This window comes from Culex pipiens, chromosome 3 (assembly GCF_016801865.2).
Source record: "Culex pipiens pallens isolate TS chromosome 3, TS_CPP_V2, whole genome shotgun sequence".
In the NCBI taxonomy this organism is placed as follows: Eukaryota; Metazoa; Arthropoda; class Insecta; order Diptera; family Culicidae; genus Culex; species Culex pipiens.
In genome coordinates, this window is record NC_068939.1 from 50470120 (window position 1) to 50491745 (window position 21626).

General features: G+C 36.6%; 2 protein-coding genes across 2 annotated transcripts in view; one reads left to right on the forward strand and one right to left on the reverse strand.

Moving 5' to 3' along the window:
* LOC120413260 (B9 domain-containing protein 2-like) overlaps positions 1-21626 on the forward strand; it is a 229896-nt gene that overhangs the window by 81349 nt on the left and 126921 nt on the right. The window lies entirely within an intron of this gene.
* LOC120413246 (brachyurin-like) lies at positions 16090-17239 on the reverse strand. Its single transcript, XM_039573975.2, has 2 exons — positions 17013-17239; positions 16090-16944 (listed from the first exon to the last, which is right to left on the reverse strand). Exon 2 carries the CDS (start codon positions 16898-16900, stop codon positions 16130-16132), a length of 771 nt encoding a protein of 256 aa, XP_039429909.1. The 5' UTR covers positions 16901-16944; positions 17013-17239; the 3' UTR covers positions 16090-16129.

Consider the following 21626-nt stretch of genomic DNA (forward strand, 5'->3'; position numbering starts at 1 on the left):
GTTACGTAAAAATGTCCGGGGAATCTGATAAAATTATTTCCAGACATAGGCTCTTTGGTCCAGACACCGCCAAAACGGCATTTTAATGTTTCATACGCCCTTTTCATATGTTAGGCTAGATTTTTGAAACTTCTTATTATTTTTCTTTGAAAGGCCAACTTATCACCTTTCATTTGCGTATAAGACAATTGAAATCGGTTGAAATGGCGAGGAGTTATGATTTTTGCGAAAATCGACGAAAATGACAATTTTTCAGACCACCCTAACACGGCGTAGGTCACCCTAATGGCCAAACAAAAAAATACGGGTCTAATTATTTCGGCCAGGGAACATCCAGAAAAATTGTTAGCCCGATCCGAGCACTTTTGTTTTTTTTTTCATGCTGTTTTCGTGGGGAATTGCTGTATATGTAAACGGAAAATTCACATATGTTTGGCAGGTTAAGCACCTATTTCCATCCAATTTACAAATTCTCACTATAAAAATCACACTGCAAAATATTTTGCAATAGTTTTGGTAGAGTGGGTTCACATGGCATTCCCCTAATTATTTGTTTGAGCACAATAGCATTTTGTACGTGTGCAAAAACTAAAAAAAAGTTTTAAAATTCATTTTAAAAAATAATAGTGTTTTTTCTTGACAAAAAGTATCTTGTTTGACAGCTCTTTCCAAGCCCTAGGTTCATCTATAACAAAACGTTGACCTGTCTATTTAGTTACTTTGCATGAAAATAAAAAAAATAGTGATCAGTGATTGACATAGGTCAAACGGACCCTACTGTCCAGATTTGATACAATCCGCACTGGTACATGTTTTTAAAGTGGTGTGGTATTAAATTGGCTCTAAATTATTTTGAAACTTGGATGTTTCAAACATAAATACTTTTCGTCTTATTTTGTATTTATTATTTTTTTATTTTTGTTGACGTTAATTGACGATGTAATAGTTTTGTAGTCAAAATTATTATTCGAAATTCAATAACCTTATAAATTCTATCGGACTGAACAAAACATACAATAAATAAAACGAAGCAAAAAATGTATGCACGCACATACGCTGAGTTGCACCCCGACTAAGACATGCACGTTTAATTTATGTTCATGGGTGCGATTATCTTTTAGTCGCTTGCCATTCCACCACGGAGCATGGCTGCTTGCAGACTCCAGCTAGGAGTCTTCGCCGAGCTCGAGCCGTTTAGAGTTGCGGGGTCCTGCGGCAAATGAAATATTACAAACGATAAATGGCGCCATTTAAAGCAAATAATTCCGTGGAGGTCTTTATTTAAAATGCGATTTTGCGTGCAAATGATAAGCACTTAATGTTGATTGTGGTGGAGGGGGAATGGTTAATCTTGTTTGCTTTAGTATTGCTCCTAGTTGCATTCAAGCCGGCCATTTTGATTTTTTTGCTCCTAATAAGTGCGTGTGTGCAGCATCTCAGATTACTTTGGTCCACGGCACAACCACAAACAATGCCTCAATTGACTGCCAATATACCATAGACGGCGAAAAAACAAGATTTTTGACAGCCATTACTTGGCAATTTTTGCACCATCCCAACCCTCCCAGAACCTCCCCTCTCTCAAATGAACACGCTGACTTGTCTATTATCTCGACATGCTTTTGAATTTCGGCCAAGCCGAGCAAAAGACGTGGACCTACCTACTCTCAAGTTCAGATGGAGGACCATCGAAACAGCCTCTCAGCAAGATGAGGATGGGTGGGTTGTGGAAAAGAAAGAGGATCGTGCCGAAAATATCATGATTCGGGAGAAGGAAAAATAAAACTCCGATCATGCAGTGACGTTCGCGGAATTGTGGGTCAAAATGGTCAAAATGTGGACTTGGGTTGAAGATTTCAGATGCATTATTTTTTCGCCGAATTTTGCGTGACTTACTATATGGATGACGACTTTTATACAAATATTGAAATATAAATCATCCTTCTCAAAAATAAATTTATAAAATCCCACTATCCCACCGTGAAATAAAGTAAAGGACTGTCCGATCCGAACCAATTGCAACGTTTGCCGCAAATCTTTCAAAAATGTTTTTCTTGCTGCTCGCTCCGACCCGCGCGCACTCGTCTATTCCGCACACTCTCCTTCAACTTCTTGGACAGCCAAACCGAAATTCCGGCTCCATTCTCCGCTAATCTTGGTTCTTTTTTTCTGGTTGTGCCTCTGCCCATACACAATTCCGCCATATTCCTTGAACTTGATCTTTCTTATATTTCAGGGGTCCATTTTTTTTTGCTGCTCCGTGCATGCCCTCGATCTGTTTCCCCCTTGATTTGGGGAGCAGTAGAGGGGGAAACGGGGCTGGCTTGGAGAAGAAAAGCCGGTTTCTAATGAATGTCTTAAGTTTTTCTTTTGCGCTCCCTTCTCGTGTCCTGCTTCTGGATGCTGTGTGGCCACAGTTAAAAATGTAAAATAATTATTTGAAGATTAAAAACTAGAAAAACATATTTTAATTTAAAAATAACCCATTTCAGTGCTGAAAAGTAGAACTTTTCAGCATTTATTTTGAAAAGTGTTGCTATTCGATTCTGTTATTTTTGGTACAGAAAAGTAGGCTATTTCGTCGTTCAAGAATGACAGGAAAAGCATGTAGTTTCACGACGGAATTGCAAAAAATGTTGTAAGCAACTCGTTGCAAAACTTGATTTTTTCAGCAATCGTTGTATTTAACCAGCTCGGTAAACCTCGTTGGATAAATGTACAACTCGTGCTGAAAATATCTTCTTTTTGCAACTTGTTGCATTAACTACTATTAATATTGTTGCCAGGTTCTAGATAAATACCAGAATTTTCAATTGTCATCCAGAATTTATATAAAGAATTTCATTTTACATTTTCTGCCCATTTTGAACATCTTTTTGTGAGTTTTAAATTTTTTAATGAAAATCTTTATCTATTCAAATTCAACTCCTAAATTTTTAAATATTTATGAAAGTTTTGGTACCATGGCCAAATAATGTCTTTGACGAAATTGGAAAAAAATTTCACAAGGTTCTACCCACCAATAAATTTAAAAATAATGTAAAATACAACAAAAAAATTATATTAAATTTGGTTTTGACTGCTGATTGTTGGAATATCACTCAAAAAAAAAACAGAACAATAACTAGCATTGAAAATTTGTATTTTATGTTTGGACAACTTCTGCTGTATTATTCAGCAAAGTCATGATTTTTTTTGAAACAAAGTTAAATTAAAAAAAATTGCAACATTTTTAGGTGTAAAATCGGCTAAAAATAAACTAAACAGAAATTGTAATAAAGAGCAACATTTTCGACAATAATCCACCTAAAATTCGATACCTATTTGTAAACAAGTGATTACTATATCCGCTAAAACAAAAAAAAAACAACTTTTAAACAGTGTCTTTTGTTAGTTGATTTGGTTCAGAGAGGAAGGAATAGGGGCACACTGCGAGGGGGACCCCCTAATGGAGAGCGAATGTTGCCAACATATTCGTTCGAATAAATGAATTGACTAAAGCTGCTCTTTGGCCATTTTTTGTTGCTTTTTCCTCCCAGCTCCCCCCTTATCCACACCTTCTTTCCTTGAAACTTGCCTGAGGTGGCTCATTCATTTCTCGTCCACCTTCTCGGCTTGGCTCGGGCATTAAGTTTCCAAGACGCCTTCGCCGGGGGGGTTTGAAGCTGGAGCTGGGACCTGAGACCGGTGGACCATTTTGTGGGGAGTCTTGAAACCGAAGGGAAATGAGCTATCTCGTTTGGTATCTTTGGCTTTTGCGAAAAAAAAATACGAAGCTTTAGCCAGTCAGGACCAGAAAGGGGATTGGATTTTTATTGTGCTGGAAGTCACAACGCCACATCGCCAGAGATAGCATCCGCGATAAAAGATGTTGGGCTGATGCTCTGCTGGGGCCATGTTGCCTGGGTGTCCCCCAGCCCAATGTCCGGGATCTAGATCTTGCCATCGCGAGACGACGAGACACGAATGGTGAATGTGCGGTTTTAAACGCACGCGAGATAATGTAAATCAAATTGGTATCTAATTGCATTTTAGCTCTGCTGGAGATTACAGATTGGTTTGGAAGCTAAACTCACTGTAAAAACTTAAAATAGCCCGATAAGTAGAGATAGTAAAACATGCACATAGTGCTGTTTAATCTTTATTCAACACAGTATTTGCATAGCTCTGATAAGCTTAAAATGCTGAAGCAGGGGAAATTCTCGTATGTTTGGCAGGTTAAGCACTCGCTCCTAACTCCATCCAATTTGCTGATTTTCACTATTTAAACAACTATTTTGCAAAACTTTTGATAGAAACTTGCTTGCTCACTTTTTATTGAGCTATTAATCACTCGAGTTTAGTTGAAAACGCTTTTAATGAGCTGTAATTGAATGTCAAAGTGCTGATATGGCAACATTAGAGGAACACTGGAATTAGATGCTGTTCCCCTAGATTGAAACTATTTGAGCATTGCAAGCGATTTAGGTTAAAAATTCAATTCAAACGATATCTCACTGAGACATTGACTAAATCCGCTATTGTTTGGATAGACGGCTCGATTTTTTAAATAAAATTTTCCATACTTTAAATGAACAGTATTTTTACTGAATTTTGAGGGTTTCCTAACAAAATTATAGCCAACTTAACCATCTCAGTGTTGAAATTTGAGGTACTTTAAAAAAAAGACAATTAGCTTTGCACATTTAAAAATTGAATCGTATGTAGTTTGCTCAAATCATATCTCGAATGTTTTAACCATCAAAAGAGAGATGCCTTTTTGAATTATTCAAACAACTACATGACGAAAGTCACTCCCCTAAAGTTAAAGATTTTCAAGATACATAGTAAGTTTATTACATTAATATTACTTCCCGAATGAAAAACTTTTATTTAATCTTCTAATGTTCTTGTGGTTTATTCAGCAATTCCCCACGAAAACAGGATGACTCGAAAAAAAATTGTCCTTTCGGGCCAAATTTTTTCCGATGGTTTCTTGGTCGAAATAATAAGATCCGTATTTATTTTTTGCTTGGCCATTAGAGTGACCTACGCCGTGTTAGGGTGGTCCAAAAAATTACAATTTTCGTCGATTTTCACAAAAAAAAACAAATTTTCAAAAAAAACATAACTGCACTATTTCTACCGATTTCAGCTATCTTGGACGCAAACGAAAGGGTATTAGATAGGCTTTTAAGGAAAAATAGTTAGAAGTTTCAAATATCTAGCCTAACATTTGAAAAGGTCGAATGAAAACTTAAAATGCTGTTTTGAACAAGTTGCAAAAAAGTGTTTTTACAGCACTAGTACAAGCCTCAAGTAAGATAAATTTGTCGGATATTTTTGCAATTCCGAAAAACACTATCTGAATAGTGAATTCTGAATTCAATATAACTTTTAATTCCTCGTTTAATGTCGGCGTAGATGTGTTCAATAAATCTCCGTTTTTTGTTTGCTTCTGAAAACTTTGAATATTATTGTCATCAAGGTTCGCAGTGTCTGACATCAAAAGAGTGCTATAATATTGATTAAATCTATTATTTGGAAAGGTTTTACAAACATTGGAAATCCCATTGCTTAGATGACCTTTTGAGAAAAAAAAACTGTTGAAATCATTCCAAATAGTGCTATATTGAACATTAAAGTATTTCTTTGCGGGTCCACCCTTTGTAAGGGGCAAAAAAGGTTAATTGGACCTTCTATTATTTTTGGTGACGATGAGCCATTTCTTCACTATAGTGTGCAACAAATGTAAGTACTTTCCAAATGGAATTGAAAAACAAATCTTTTTGCAATAAAAACCTTGATGAAACTACTTTCTTTTTTTCAATTCAATTCGGTTTTATTGGTCATTAATAAAGGTATAATCAGTTTTTTTGCTATTCATAACAGAGTTTTGGAATTCCTTTCAGCTGTGTGTTGCATCATAATCCATTTTGGAAAAATTATTTTTATAACTAAGGCACTGACAAGAGCAAGAAATTAAAAAAAAAACTTGCTCAAATTGCAAAGGAAAGGGGAATGAAAGAGAAAAAGCTTAAAACTAAATCACAGTATTTTATCCTTTGTAGATGTGCTTGATCATCAGCTCCCCAAGGGCTAGAAATTGCTCCGCCTTGTTCCGGCAGGTCCGAAACCGCGACATCATCTCCCCCGCGAGAGCAAAGAACTCCGGCAGGGTGAAGAAACCTTCCCCGGTGACTTCTTGCAGGGCCGCATTGCCGCTACCGGCAGCGACCACGTTGGCGAACGAATGACCCCAAACAGGAGGGAACGCTGAATTATCCGCTGGAACCGTACGCTGTCCAGCTGCAGGAACGGCTGAGCTCGTACTTCACTGAGGAGGGTGGGACGCTGCTGCTTTCTTCTTCCTCTTTTCCTGCTTCTCAAGGTAATTTTTTCGTGCACTGCATCCACGATAGTTGCTGTTATGGTTACCTCCACAGTTGGCGCACTTGATGCGCGCCTTGGTTTGCTCTGCCTTGTCCCCCAAGTCCGCCTTGCATAGCAGTGCGCACGCCACCGAGAGGTGTGTTTCACCGCACTTCACGCAGCGGGGCGGGAGGTTGCAGTTCCGCGAGCCGTGGCCAAACTACTTTCTTTTTCTGTCATTCTTTAATGACGAAACGGCCTACTTTCCAAAATATAAATGTTGAAAAGTGCTTTACACTTTTCAACATTTGTATGGAACACTTCACGGTAGAGCTTTCAATTTCCCGTCCCGGGAATTCCCGGGATTTTTCGTAAAAAACATCCCGTTTTCCGGGAAATTAAAAAATAATCTCGGAAATTCCCGAAATCAAGCAGTATTATATATTTTTTTACTTTTGGGAACTAATAATGTGAAAATAGGTTGAAATTAGATTTTCTGGGAAATTCGTTGAACACATCCAGTTTTCCGTATATTTTTATATAGAAATTGGACGCTCTACTTCTCGGCAAATAACATTCAAACGCGGAAACAAACGATACACTGAAAAAAACATCAAATAATTATTCAAAGGACATTTTCCGAAAATGCAGAAATGTTGTATTGACGTTGTATTGAAATGTACGACTTTTGCTGAAAAAATCTTCTTTTTGCTTTTTACTTTTGAAGGCTTTGTAAATGTTAAATAATCATCTCTACACCACAACATATTTGCAGCATCGCAAACTTCAACCGTGCCATGCCGCGCTCACACATCTCACAGGATGAAGGGTTATCGGTGCTGATTTATGTCTTCAATTAACGGACGGGACTGTATCGGCGGCCAACAGCGACCAAGAACAATAAACTAACGCATCGCCGGGCGGCTTCTATCGCGAAAAAACTTTTGAAACATTTGACAGCAGAATGGCGGCTGCCTTTCGGGGCATTTTGGGCTTCTTCTGGTCCGCTCCGAAAGTAACCGAAAATACCGTGGTGAACTCATCGCCGAAAGATTCGGAGCCCAGCGACTTCAACTTCTTCTTCTACTTCGGCCTCTTCTCCCTGATCTTCGACATGGCGAAAAAACATTCTCGCGCGTTTCCCAGCTTCCATGCCGAGAAAAGATGATGATGAGGCCGATGGATGCCGATGATGACGCTGCACGAGTTGAATTTTTGGCCAACCGTCCCGAGTCGAGTTTGTATAATAAGAGGGAAAAAGCCGAAGAGTAAGATGCGAGAGAAGAAAAAAAAAACCGCCGAAAGATCAACGACCGATCTTTTATCGTTGTTATTTTTGTGCCTTTCCCGCCTCCGAAAACGTGCGCAAGTGGTTGCGTGCGTTTGTGTGTGTGTAAGGCTGTACGTGTGCTCAGAACACTTTTTGCGTGAAGCTTTGGAACACTCCTCCGAATGTTTTTGAACAGTTCGAGAATGTGGTCTGAATGATTGAGCAAACAATAAAAAGAAGATAAATGCAATGGATTTCCAACTTAAATTTTATTAAATCATTTGAATAGTCAAATCATAGAGTGTAACACCCAAATATGAGCTTGTTTGGACGTAACAGGAGCCGGGGCTTTGCTTTTGAATAAAAAGATTTTTTTTTACATAAGTGTCAATTTTTGAGACGCTTTGGTCACTAATACGTCTACATTCAACATCACTGGCGCGTTTTTGAAAATTGTCTCCAGCAAAAAAGATAAGTGTCGCCATTTGAATTTGCTTGGGGCTGATTCTTCTTCTTCATAAAAAGACAAACTTTGAAGGCCTGTACTGAGCTCCTGGTGGCTAAAAACTTCTATGTTATGTAGGGTAGAGGGCCCAGAAATCGCCCACTTTATAGTGGGAATCTTAGAAATTTGACAAGAATTTAATGACAATTTATGGTTTTCGGTTCTATTTGTTGTAGAACGTTGATAAACTATTTGATTTTAAGTTTCCACAAGGTTTTTATCATTTACAAGTTCATTTTTGTTGAAATTTTGCGTTTTAATAAAGTGCAGTGCCTATTTTCACCACCCTAAATCCAATTTTCGCCCACCCTTGGAACCAGTTTTCACCCACGACAAAAATCAAGAAATAAAATGAAATTATGGCACAAAGCTAAGAAAATATGGTCTCCTATTGATACACAACATGTTCCTGAAGCTCGATTTCATTGATGTGCACAATTTTGTGGTAGTATAAATTGAGGTTCAAAAAACCCTAGGAGATTTTGTTACCGATATCCTACTTATTTTGAGTTTCTCTGACTTTTCTAACTTAAATCAAAACATGTTCTCACTCGTAAAAAAATATGACTAAATCAAAATTCCTGATTGAACTTATGTGTCCCTATTCACCCGAGATAAGTTAGCGCCATGTTGTTGTTGATTTTATTAGGGGAACTTTAGCCTTATGGGTCATTCGCTCCCGACTCAATAGAAAATTCCGAGTACCTCTTAAATAAAAATATTAAAGCTCCTTTGCTCCTTTGCTCAATTTGTTCTCCTATGTACCAGTAAAATCTTACCACGTTTGAACTAGGTGTCCCATATCTGAGTTTAGGTTAATTTTTGAACTGATGTTTTTACCAAAACACCCTAATGAATGAAATAAAATAAAATGATTAATTAACCTTTAAAAATAATCTGGAATGATCCAAATATAATTTCTAGCACATTTCGCTGCGATCAGATAAGTTTTTGTGGTAAACAAAAACTGGTTCTAGATAAAATCTGAAAACACAATACTAGCCCACTTTATTTTATTGGAATTACCTTTGGTAAACTCTAAAAAAAGGTAAATCACAATATTTTCATGAAATTCAGACATGCAGTGAAGCAATGAATTCAGATACATTATTTTCGGACAAAATGAGTCGTTTTCCCTCATTAACATTAATACCGCTGTAGTCAAAATTGACAAAAATATGGCGGCTGCAATAAAGCTTTTTTTGAAATGCATATAAAAACTTAATAAACAATAAAAATTCACTAGGAATGTTTCAATTAGAGCTAGAAATAAATGAATATGTAAACCTGCATACTAAATAAAACCAAAAAATGGTATACGTTAGCTAAATACAGATTAAAACCAGTAGGTGGGCGAAAACTGGGTCCTCTACCCTATACCAAACCTTACGCAAATATCGCGGCGCGGTAAGAAAACAGAATCCAAAGTCCTTTCTAACAAGCCAAAACTTTATCTAGAAAAAAAATCATGGTTTATTCATTACCTTGCGACTTCATTAGCAGGTATTTTTTTTTTTTCTAAAAAACTCAAGGCTCACAATTTTTGTCACTAACATATTCAACCTAACTCTTACTTCAAAGCTAAGCACAAAGCAGTTGCAAGCAAAGCATCTCACACATGATGAAGCATTATTTATTTTCATCAAAACATATGGGCTCTATTTGCAATACATGATCCCAATAAATATCCCCCCTATAACTTATTGTCATACGACACGAAACTACAAACTGTTAGCACCAACCGAAGCTTTCCACCTAAGCCTTTCACACCCAGCAAACGATTCGCAGAAATTGAGCAAAATTTATAGCAAACTCACGGAAAGGTCTCGAATGTCACCTCCGGAGTCCTGCCTTCTTCTCACACTACCCGGACTGCCACCAGAGAGAGCCAGGTGATAAATGCGCGAAATTGTACTCCACCCTCCCACCCTGCACAAGAGTTGACGTTGTCGACGAGCAGACAATTGAATCTCCTCGCGGACCCCCAAAACCGTCGTCCTGGTGGTGGCGTGTGTGGGCCCACACGTGTGGAACCTGCTAAGGGGAAGCGAGGAGAGTGCTATAAATAGTGCAACACCAGCCAGCCCAGCCAGCATGCCCGTCTAGGGACAGGCCAAACAATGATGCATTATTTTACCATCTTGAGAGTCAAGTTTACATACAATAATTATTTGTAGGATTTTCTCTCGAGGCAAGGCAAGGTAGTACCCCTACAGAACGACGATGAACTGCGCCGTGTCGCCATGGGACTTGATTGGGATGGAGGCTTAAGGGCTTGTCTGGTCGCGGCGGTGGATAGGGTAACCAGTAATAAGCATTGCTTTTGTGTAAATTGCTTGCTACAATCAAAAAAATAAAAAAATATAAAAATTGAAATTACAAGTCTAGGTTTCAACATTTGGATGAAAAAAGTGTTTTAAAATGCATTTTACAGGCGTACAGTTGCTTTCCAATCATTAGTTTTTAAAATATCGAGGTATTGACGGAATTTTTTTTTCGCAAAAAAAACCTTTCGTGGGATTGTACATTGGTCTTTCATAAAAATTTAAAATGTTTTCAAAGGAGTTAAAACATGCTACATATGATTATAAACGCGGGAAAATGCATTTTAACTGGTTTTCAGTTGATTAAACTTTAATTTTTATTAAAATTTTGAAGTTTTTCGAAAAAATATTTTTTTTGCCTCCTGATTATTCAGGCCAATTTTGAAGAGGGGTGGCGACATAAACATTGAAAAATATTTGCAACGGCCTTAAGTCGGTTAAACTATTGATTTAAGCTTATTTTGGTTTGTATGGAAATTCTGTGCACACTTGTGACACGTAGTACAATTTTACTTTCGAAACACACTTGTGACACGTGCTTTTCAGATTTTTGATTACAAATTTACTGTATCTTTTGACTGGTGTAACCAAATTAGTTGAAACTTGGAGCGTTTGTTAAGCGATAGTATACCAACCGATTGCTTCAAAAAGTTTGGCTCTACCATTCATAGTTTTGAAAATATTTATCATCAAACTTTAAAAATCGATTTTCTCCAATAGTACTAAATGGTCTATGTCACAAGATAGCACACAGCTGACGAAATGCTTAATTTTTTAAAATTGAAAATTGGAATTGCTGAGAAATTGGCATAAGAAAATGGAGGGCTGTTTGGGTGAGACTTCAAAAACTTAAATTTTCCCGTTTGTTTTTCTTTTTTCCGCTTTCCAACCATCAATGTTTTTTAAACGAAATTTCAGGACATTTTCTGAACCTTAATTTAAAATCAAACTTCTATTGGCCACATTTAGAAAACAGTAGGGGAGAGTGGGGAGACTTGATCCCCGGGGACACTTGATCCCAAGCCTGTATCTCGTCAGCATGTGGGTAAAACAATTAGCTTTGTTCTAGAAAGTTGTGAGAAATTGACTAAAACTCATTGTTGAAAACAAAGAAAAAAATTAAAAAATGTTTAGATTGAGCTACACACATTTTTTTAAAAAGTGCTGCAAAAAACTTCCAAGAGATCTTTTTTCTTTGTTTTGATAAGTATAGAAAACACTCAAAAAAATTTCATATTTTTTATACATGAATTGTTTGATAAACTTATAAACTACGAAACCCTTACGCATTTAACGTTAAATTTATCGTCATACTATTTTTACAATCAATTGTTTAAAAAAGTGCGTTTAGGGAGACTTGATCCCTGCATTTTTACAGTCACTGGAATCAGCCTCAAGATAAAATAATTGGGCTGGATTTTCGTACATAGTTTCCTTTAGTATAGTTGTACATAACTTACTGCAGTTTGAACCATTTGTCAAAAGTTTTGTAAACAAAAATTACCAGCTTATGTAAACATGCTCCATTTTGGTCTAAAAAAGAAAATTTGAAGTTTTTAAATATTTTGCATGCTAAACTTGTTTTATTTTGAACACAAACGTACAGGTTTAATGTAAAATTGCTGTATCTTATAGAAAATTAAAAGTTTGGATGAATAAGAAACATTTTGCTTAAGATTTCTTCGAAATGTTGAAAGGGGGATCACCCCCAACATTTGCAAATGCCGGTTTAAAATATTTAAAAAAAAACGCTTGGCATGATTCGAAGAGTTCATCTGATGAAATACCCTTATCAGCCAAACATAGATGAATGTTTAAGCTTTCAACTCATGCAAAAAGTTCATAGTTTTGTTAGAAATTGACAGAGTTATGTGCGATACAAAAAAAGGGGATCAAGTCTCCCCACTCTCCCCTACACTATATCGGAATCTCTGTACATTAGTTTTCGATTGCAAATTCGATTTAACATTAAAAAGTGTAGTAAAAAAAATGGGTAAGATTTCTACTTTTCCCAACAGCATATATTTTTTTCAAAAAATCATAACTCGTTGGCAACTTATTTGCCCATACTTCTCTATCGCTCAAAATTTGCTGTTTTTTGGCCCCCGATACACACAAAAAAAATATTACTGGTTTTGGGAAATTGAATCCATGTTAAAAAAATCATTTAAAAATTGACCATTTTTTTCCGCGTGCTTATTTTTTTCAGAATAGTCCTCATCAATACCTACAACTATGCCGAATACAACAAATCGATCAGAAAATTCTTGTATTAACAGCTGCCAAAATTATACACAACTGACTTTGAATTGAATAATGAATGCGAATCAGTAATCATCACATTTGCTGTAATTCAGCAATGAACAAAAACATTGCTGAGAAAAAAATAACAGTGAATCTGTAAAACTTAAATGTCACATATGACTTAGGGTAGGGTAGTCATCAATGAGACACTTTTGGTTTTCAACTTTCAAAGATTTTTCTCATTGTTTCATCAGCATGTTTTAATGAGCTTTTTGTTGTATTTTCTTTCTTTCAATGTGTTCTAACATTGACCAAAATATGAGATCGATCCGACATCTACAGCCAGAGTTATTCAACTGTCTCATTGTAGACGCACTTGGCAGGAACAATGAGACAGCTGGGGAACAATGAGACACACTACGAAAATCAAGATTTTTCTAATAAAACATCATGTTTTGTATTGTTCCATTGCAGGTAACTTGCCTTGAACATTTTAGAGCAATTTTGCCAACATGAAACTTTAATTAACAAAAGTTATACTAAAAAGTATTTAAATTTTGTAAAATTCGTATATTTATACCAAATAACTTTGTATTTTTGGTTAAATGAAGTTAAAACTCTATAAATATGCCAAAAATCACTTTTAATTCATGTTTTGAAAGATTTCCATAGATTTTGAAAAGTTTAATGAAGAAAAATCAAAGTGTCTCATTGTTACCCATGAGCTGCAATGAGTGGGGAACAATGAGACAGTCCTGTATACTGGGTATATTCTAAATTTTGGCCAAACCTAATGAAAAAACATTGTAGCCCAACTCAATCCCTATGGAACGTCGAAAGAAATTTGAAGAAATATTAGTTTTGGTGTTAATGGCAGCCTACGAGCGAAAAAGTAATTTTTGTCCATAATTTACTTTTACACCCCAGAATCAAACATTTATGAATAACTTTTCAAGGGAGCGTCCATAACCAAAGCCACTGTAATGGCTGACGTGTATCCAGTAGACACACCTTTCCCCCAAATATGAGCCTGATTGGTTGAAACTACGACTTGTGAGAGCCATTTTATCATTGTTCCCCGTGTCCCCGTGAAACAAACGTATGAGAAATAAATCTATTAATAGCAATATTGGAAGCATTTTAATGACGAGAGAAATTAAATCTTGGCAACTGAAATACCAGCAACGATTGCTGAATCTTCAGTAAATTATCCGTCAAACAAACAAAATATAGTTACTGAATTTTTAACAAAATATTTCTTTTGCTGAGGTTAAGATTTTTTGTTTTACCCTAAGCAAAGGGCAACGCGATTTCTTAATTTATCATGCTAATTCTTTAAGCCGAATGAGTACAGAAATTAACAGTGCGAGGAAAAAGCTACCGCACATCTGGCGCTGGCACATACCGCACATCTGGCGAATTTTTTGTTGTTTTGACAACAATTGCACTTAAATTTCAGTATATTATCAGTCAATGCTTCAAATATAACTGAGAACTAAGTAAGATTTGAATTACTGAATCGTTTAATGACATTTCAGTTGGTGAAAATTCATTTAAAAAAATCTGAAACACGGCGAAAAAAATGTGGTATGTATGGAGACTTGTATGGGTAAATCAATGACAAAGTCGCTTAAAGGTCATAGGGAAGGCCTTCATTTAGTTTTAGCCAATAAAAAATTACAAATAAAATACATTCTCGAATTCGGGGAGAATTACTCTTTTGTTTAAATAATATGGATCCTGAATCATACCAGCAAAGTTCCAGTGAGTATGGTATGGTAGACTACTTCGAAGATTTAATTGGTAACTATTGCTAGTACCAACGACTAGTGTCTTATTTATCTACAAAGACTACCTTTACCTCACATTCTTAAAAAAAAGGTTACCCTAACCCCAACTCATATCGCATCTCTTTTCACGGCAATTTCCGCGGCCAAGATGTAGGACCCCAAAGGGGCACACACTATGCACAAGCGTTTTCGAGTTCAAGACTGTGGAGACCTTGAATTTTCTAGGCAAATCCTCCGCACCGCGGTACGACAGTACCACTGTCTGGCCTCAGAAGATAAATTCTACCCATCAGAAAGAGCAGCAGCAGGGAGAGTATAGAACTTCGTAGAACTTACACTTCTCTCCACTGTATAGGCTTGTAGTCGTCGAGCCCCGGGAATACCCCTCGGCTCCGAGTGGAAAATAAAAATATAATCGTACACATAATGAACAAATCGTTAACCTTTTCATCAACGCCCACATCCCATTTGCCTTATTTTGCCTGGCTTAGGCTAGGTTCTGTAAGCTATGGTTGGGAGGCACTCAAACAACAACGTCATAGTCAATAGAGTCGGGTTCTTTGGCTCTGTATCTTTCGAGTGGTTCGCAAGAGTCACTCCGCCGGTTCTAGAACTCAGCTCAAACTCGTAGGGGGATTGAAAGAGTTTGGACTAGAAACATCGACAATCTTTTCCAATGAGATATTCCAGAATCACTGAACCTTCACTGTAGGGATGCTGTACCAGCCAGCACACATCTTTTCGATCTTTCCAAACCTGGTACGAGGTCCACGCCACATCGCAGCGCATGTTTAATTTACCTTGGTTCTTCCAGCCACTTCTTCGTGGAAGTAACATCAACGGGCGAAGCACTCCCACAAGACACGAACCCTCCGAGAGATCTCCAGGGCGCGCGAAGAATAAATATAAATGGGCAATGGAGTTCTACTTCTTGTTCTTCCCGTTCTTCACAAGAGGCCCCCACTGGCCATTAGAGACCGGGTTCCTGGATGCCCCCAAGAGCCACTCCAAGTGCCCTCCAGAGCTCTTCGGTGATGGGCCCCTGAACTCTGTGTAATAATTCTTCGACGCCCGTGGAGCACCTCCAACCACCATCCATCGGCATATTTCGAATGATTAATGTATGCTTATAAAATAAAATTATACCTACTTGTTTAAACATTTGACGATGACGACGTCACGGGTTCGGCTGGTGGTTCTGTCATGGGTGATTGAGGTGGAAGGACACTTGAAAGTTTGTGCGTTATAGGGTATCTCCAAAGGGAACCTTTTAAAAAATTATTGCTTTTTGAATTGCACAATATTTAATGTCTATTATTATCATATAAACACATTTTGAGATAAATCTATCTTAAATAAGTTTCAACAAAATAAAAGTTCCAAAAAGTATCTAAACCTTTTGTGAAAAAAATCAGGAATTTGCATTTTTCCTGTATAAGATATACTCAAAAAAATTGTAAATGATAAAATTTGGTAAAGAATTGGGATGCCAACACGTCTGTGGATTTAGCTATATTTTTTGAAAATCTTCATTAGCTCAAGATCAATTAAATCAAACCAGTTTTTCGTGTGTTCTGAAATAGACATGTATTTCGTAAAGGATTTACAAAGTTGAACCATATCAAGGCATTGAAGCTTCAGCATCTTACAGCATCAATCCAGTTTTGCTCCTGATCCAATCCACGAAACTGGTAACACGTACAAACGCCTGCGGTTCGCCCTTTTGACAGGACGGCTTGCTGAAGCTGGTGATTCCAATTTGTTTTCCATCCCTCAAAGAAACCAAAGGTCCGCCGGAATCTCCTCTACAGGTGGATCCTCGAGATGGACCAGCAGCGCACAAGGTTGACGAAAAAATCCGGCTTGGGTACAGGAAAAAGCACTCCTGGTTTGAGATGACCTTCAGCGTAGTGTACTGCAGGTTGGACCCAATTCCTAGATCAGCATCCAACGTTTTTCCCCAGCCACTGGCGACGGCTACATCCCCGTAGTAGTTTTGCTCAGCATCCGTAGCAAGCTGGACCGGAGCAATGTTGGCGCCAAATGGCAGCTTTTGCGGAAGTTTTGCTACCGTCACATCGTTGGCTGTGGTTCTTGGGTCATACTTTTCATGGACGTAAAACTCGTTGCCGAACATCGCGATCCAATTGCCGTTGGGCGGATTCACTGAACCCATGATGGCCAAGAAACCGACTACCTGTTGGAAGCAGTGAGCGGCCGTCAGAATCCACTGGTCGGAGATCACACTTCCACTGCAGTAGCTTTTGAGGTTTCCGGGTGAATAGATTTCCAGGAACACCTGATACGGAAACTGTCCCGTCACGGCGGGCTCTCCGTACACGATGCTGGTTGGTTTCGGTGTTTGGGGTTGAACCACGGTCACCGTCGCAAACAGGAACACCAGCCAGACGATCATGATGAAGGATTACCGCGTAGGACTGGGGACTGCGGGCCAAAATCCTGGTTTTAAATATCGAAAAATGCAGTTTTTAATGCGCTTTTGGGAGAAATGAAATGCAACGAGTTACCTGAGGGTGGTCCCGTGAATTGAGAAATCCGGTTCTGCTTTTCGGAGTTTGATCACTTACCCGAGCTGGTGGCAATAACATTATGAGTACGTATTTTAAAATTTTAAATTATAGAATAAATTAGATACTTCAAAGGTCATGTTGAAAGAGCGATTTTGGATACAGTCCAGAATATTAAAAAAACGGTGGTTTTTGATAGAAATTCCATAATGTGGTTTAAAAAGGATGTAAAACTCACAAACCTCTTTAAAGTTATTTTTACTTAAATGTTAAATTAACTTTTTTTTAACCCGGATCTCAAATATTCAAAATATTAGGGTCGTTGCAATCCTAAATCCTTGATCTGGTACACAGTTCATTCTACACAGTATGAAATGAGTAAATTAGAAAAGTAAATAATTTGAAGGCGTAATACTACCTCAGGCCTGCCCAACCTTTTTGGCTCAATTTTCACATTTTTGATCATCAAAATTACAATTGTTATTTTTTTCATGGTTTCATTGATGGAATCGGTTCTCAGATGTCCAGTGAACATAACTTTTCCAAAAGTTTGAAAAAATATTTATACAAGTCGTTTTTATCTACATTTTACGTCAAAAATCAATCCGGCCCGCGGGCCGGACCAATTTTTCACTTAAAACTTACATAAAAACTACCTGCAAAAAGATTTTTTCAAACTTTTGGAAAAGTTATGTTCACTGGACATCTGAGAACCGATTCCATCAATGAAACCATGAAAAAAATAACAATTGTAATTTTGATGATCAAAAATGTGAAAATTGAGCCAAAAAGGTTGGGCAGGCCTGTACTACCTCCTTTAATAATTATGTAACATTAGCTACTCAATATACACGCATACATAACTGAATGCGATTCAGTAATCATCACTTTTGCTGAAATTCGGCAATAAAACAAAATCTGAAATTTCATTGAATAATTCAGTAATTTAGAATTTACTGAGTTCTCGGATGATTGATATTTGTCACTTTGACAAATAATTAGTAAAACAGTTTTGACAACAACTAAAACTTCAGCAAATGAAATAGGGTATTTTAACCATTAGTGGACCCCCTAGTAGAGCCGAAGCACATTTTTCACAAATTTTCAATATTTAAGCACTTTTTCATAACCCTTTGTACAAAACAATGAAATCTGAAGTCTTTTGAACAAATTTGACAATTTTTTTCATCAGTTATTTGTTTTTGAGCAGAAAAATAGCCATTTAAAAAAAAAAGTTTTTTTTGCCTTGTTATGGACCCCCTTTTCCTATAGTAGACCCGGGTCCATAATCCGATTGTGGACCCGGGTCCACTATAGGCAAACTGTTATTTTGATACCAAATATAACCGATATTTGATGTTTTGATGCATGGTGTAGGTCTAATGATAGATATAATGAATAAAAGATGGATTTTGCTCACTTTTCATTATAAACAAATATGTTTTGTTAACAAATTTCAAACTTCAAACAACAAAAAACCTAACAGACATTTAAACACATTTATTTCCGAAAAAGATCAGAGAAAACGTTTCAAAAACCACTATAAACATAAAAATAATTCAAAAAAGTAATCTTGATGCAATTTTTTCCATCTTAATTACATAAATGATTGGCCGAAACTAAATAATAGATTTGTTTACAGTTGCTGATAAAACCACGCATGTTTATTTAAAAAAATGTTTTGTTATTGATTTATAATTATAAAATATCATTTCAAACTGCAATTATGATGCTTCAGTTGAGTACAATTAACTATAGTTTTGATTAATTATAAATTCTTACGGCTTCAGCATTTTTGGTACTTTAAACATGAAAACAGCTATATTTTTACTCATAATTGAAAAAATGTGCGTTAAGGTTGATAACAACAAGCATTTATTGTATGTTTAAGAGGAACTTTTGCTTAAATACACAGTTTTCTTCATTTTTTGAAGGTTTAATTAACAGGGGTCCACTTTTGGAAAAGTTTGAATTTTCGTTGTCCTATATTGGACCCCCCTTATTTTTGCTCGAAAATGGCAGTTCTTCGCTTTATTTTAGTAAAGATCCTTAAGCTTACATTATTTCGACTTGCTGAAGTTAAATAATCAGTCAAAAAATGATTGGATGGTTAATTCGATCATAAAAAAAATGCAGTTTTGCTGTGAAAATGCTAGTAGCCATGGCTGATTTCAGATGTCGAACTCAAAACACTTATTTTGGCGAAAAGAACAATTCAATGTCAGTCAACATTGTTCTAAATGATGCTGAACATGCTAAATAAAAGATTTGTAGACAACAACACGCTTGAAATTGTGATTTTATTGAATTTTTCATCAAAAACCCTTCAGAGGGTCCACTATAGGAAAGGGGTCCACTAATGGATAACGGACCCTATCAAATTATTTTGCTGAAAATTAAGTAATTTTCTTAAGTCATTTTGACAGATGATTTGTTGAAAATTTGATATTTCTTGCCATTAAAAATGTTTCAAATGCTATTTTTGATACATATATTTCTCAAATAAAATTTAAAAGATTGCCTTAAAAATGTAATTTGTATCAACTATTTTTCCAATCCTTGTTATGTTGTGACTTGCCGTAACTATTGTTTTTCGTTTGAAAAAAGTTGTCCAAACAATGAGTCATAAGTGACATTTCAGTTTTGAAGATTTATTCTAACTGATTTCTCAACAATGTTTTCGTGCATTTCCGAATTTCAGCATAAGTTATGATTAGTGAATAACATTCAGTTATTTATATTGCTAAGATGGCAATCTTAAATCTGCTGTTTAAGAAACATATGAAAAGAAAATACCAACTTTTAAATATAAAGGCTTATTTTGAGAAGAACTGCTCTAGGATGGTGCCGGAGCGCGTGGGATTGGCACTGATGGAGTGTGGAGCTTTGCTCAAGTTGATTACCAAGTATTCAGTGTTGGAAAGGCAATGACCCTTGTGATGGTTCATAACTTTGGTAAAGAGTGTTTATTTTTTAATAATATCAAGTTTTTCAAATTTTTTTTGAAAATATCATGTTCATAAAATCAATGTGCCAGGAGGAAAACCCAACATATCTGTCTTCATGTGGACCAAAAATGCGATTCGATTCATCGAAAATATGATACAAGATAAAACATAATAAATAACATACATCAACCTGTATCCGGTTTCACCAAAAACTGACATTTAAAAATTGCTCATTCTTCTTCCACTTTCCACCTCCCATCGTAGAGCCTCATATCGTAATCATTTCGGCATTTTTGTTTCTCTGGTGGACCCGAACGGTGTGGAGGGGGCACCAGCAAGAGGGACACCCTTGCACCTTTGGAACCCTGTTCCCTTCCCATTTGCCCCACGAAAACACTGGGATAGTGGTCCAATTTAAAAAGTGTAATTTTTTTTAGGAAGATGAATAAAGATTGATGTATTATTCAAAAACATTATCTCTTACTCTTTTTTGTAAGAAAAATTTAAAAATATTTGAAAATATCAACCTAAAACTAAAATTCAGCAACGCATCAACCATCAACATGGGATGCTGTGCAAGAGTGAGAGAGAGGAAGCACGAAATTTTAAATTTTATTAGTTTAATAATATTGATACCAAAATGGCGTGCCAAAGGCACCACAACCAAAAAGAACACGGGCGTGGAAAAGAGCACAACGAGGAGGAGACAAAAAACATAAGCGCGAATAAATATAATGATCAGAACACGATCGAGGCGCGTTTTCAAAGCGTGATTCCAATCTGGGAAAATTTTAAAAATTGTGAAAAAAAATGTTATTTTTACCTAAAACCAAATCTTGTTGTCTACTTTTTTGCAAATCAATTTTTCTTTGTATTTTTCATTGGGGTCACACTTTGTCCATGCATTCCCTATGTCAACAGAAGTTATCTGAAATGTCCGCAAAATTCATCCATTTTGTTACAACCTGAGAAGAAATTTTCTGATCGATTTGGTGTCTTCGGAAAAGTTGTTGTTTATTTTTGAGACTTTTGGCACATTGGGTCTGGGGGATGAGATTGGGTCATACAAAAATGCAGAAATTTGTATGACTGAATCTCACGCCCAGACCTATCGTCTCGTCGAATGACGATATTTTATTATTTTCATTTTTTAAATGAAGATTAAATGAGACGTCTTTTGCACTAGGTTGATGCGAAAAACAAACTTAATCCACCTATGTGGTTGGAGCCTTCCTCACTCATTACCAACAATGGCTGTACACAAATTTCATCTATTTTTTAGATCCGGAATAAAAAAGTACATCAATATCACTTAAGTGGCCATATCTCGAGACAGGGTTGCCAGATCTTCAATGTTTTAGACTCGTTGGAAAGGTCTTTTGATAACCTAACCAACGATGGTTCAGATGGTGGATCCGGACATAGTTTACATACATTTAAGTGAGATCCGGCTTCCAAAAAGTACTTCAATATCACTTAAGTGGCCATATCTCGAGTCAGGGTTGCCAGATCTTCAATGTTTTAGACTCGTTGGAAAGGTCTTTTGATAACCTAACCAACGATGGTTCAGATGGTGGATCCGGACATAGTTTACATACATTTAAGTGAGATCCGGCTTCCAAAAAGTACATCAATATCACTTAAGTGGCCATATCTCGAGACAGGG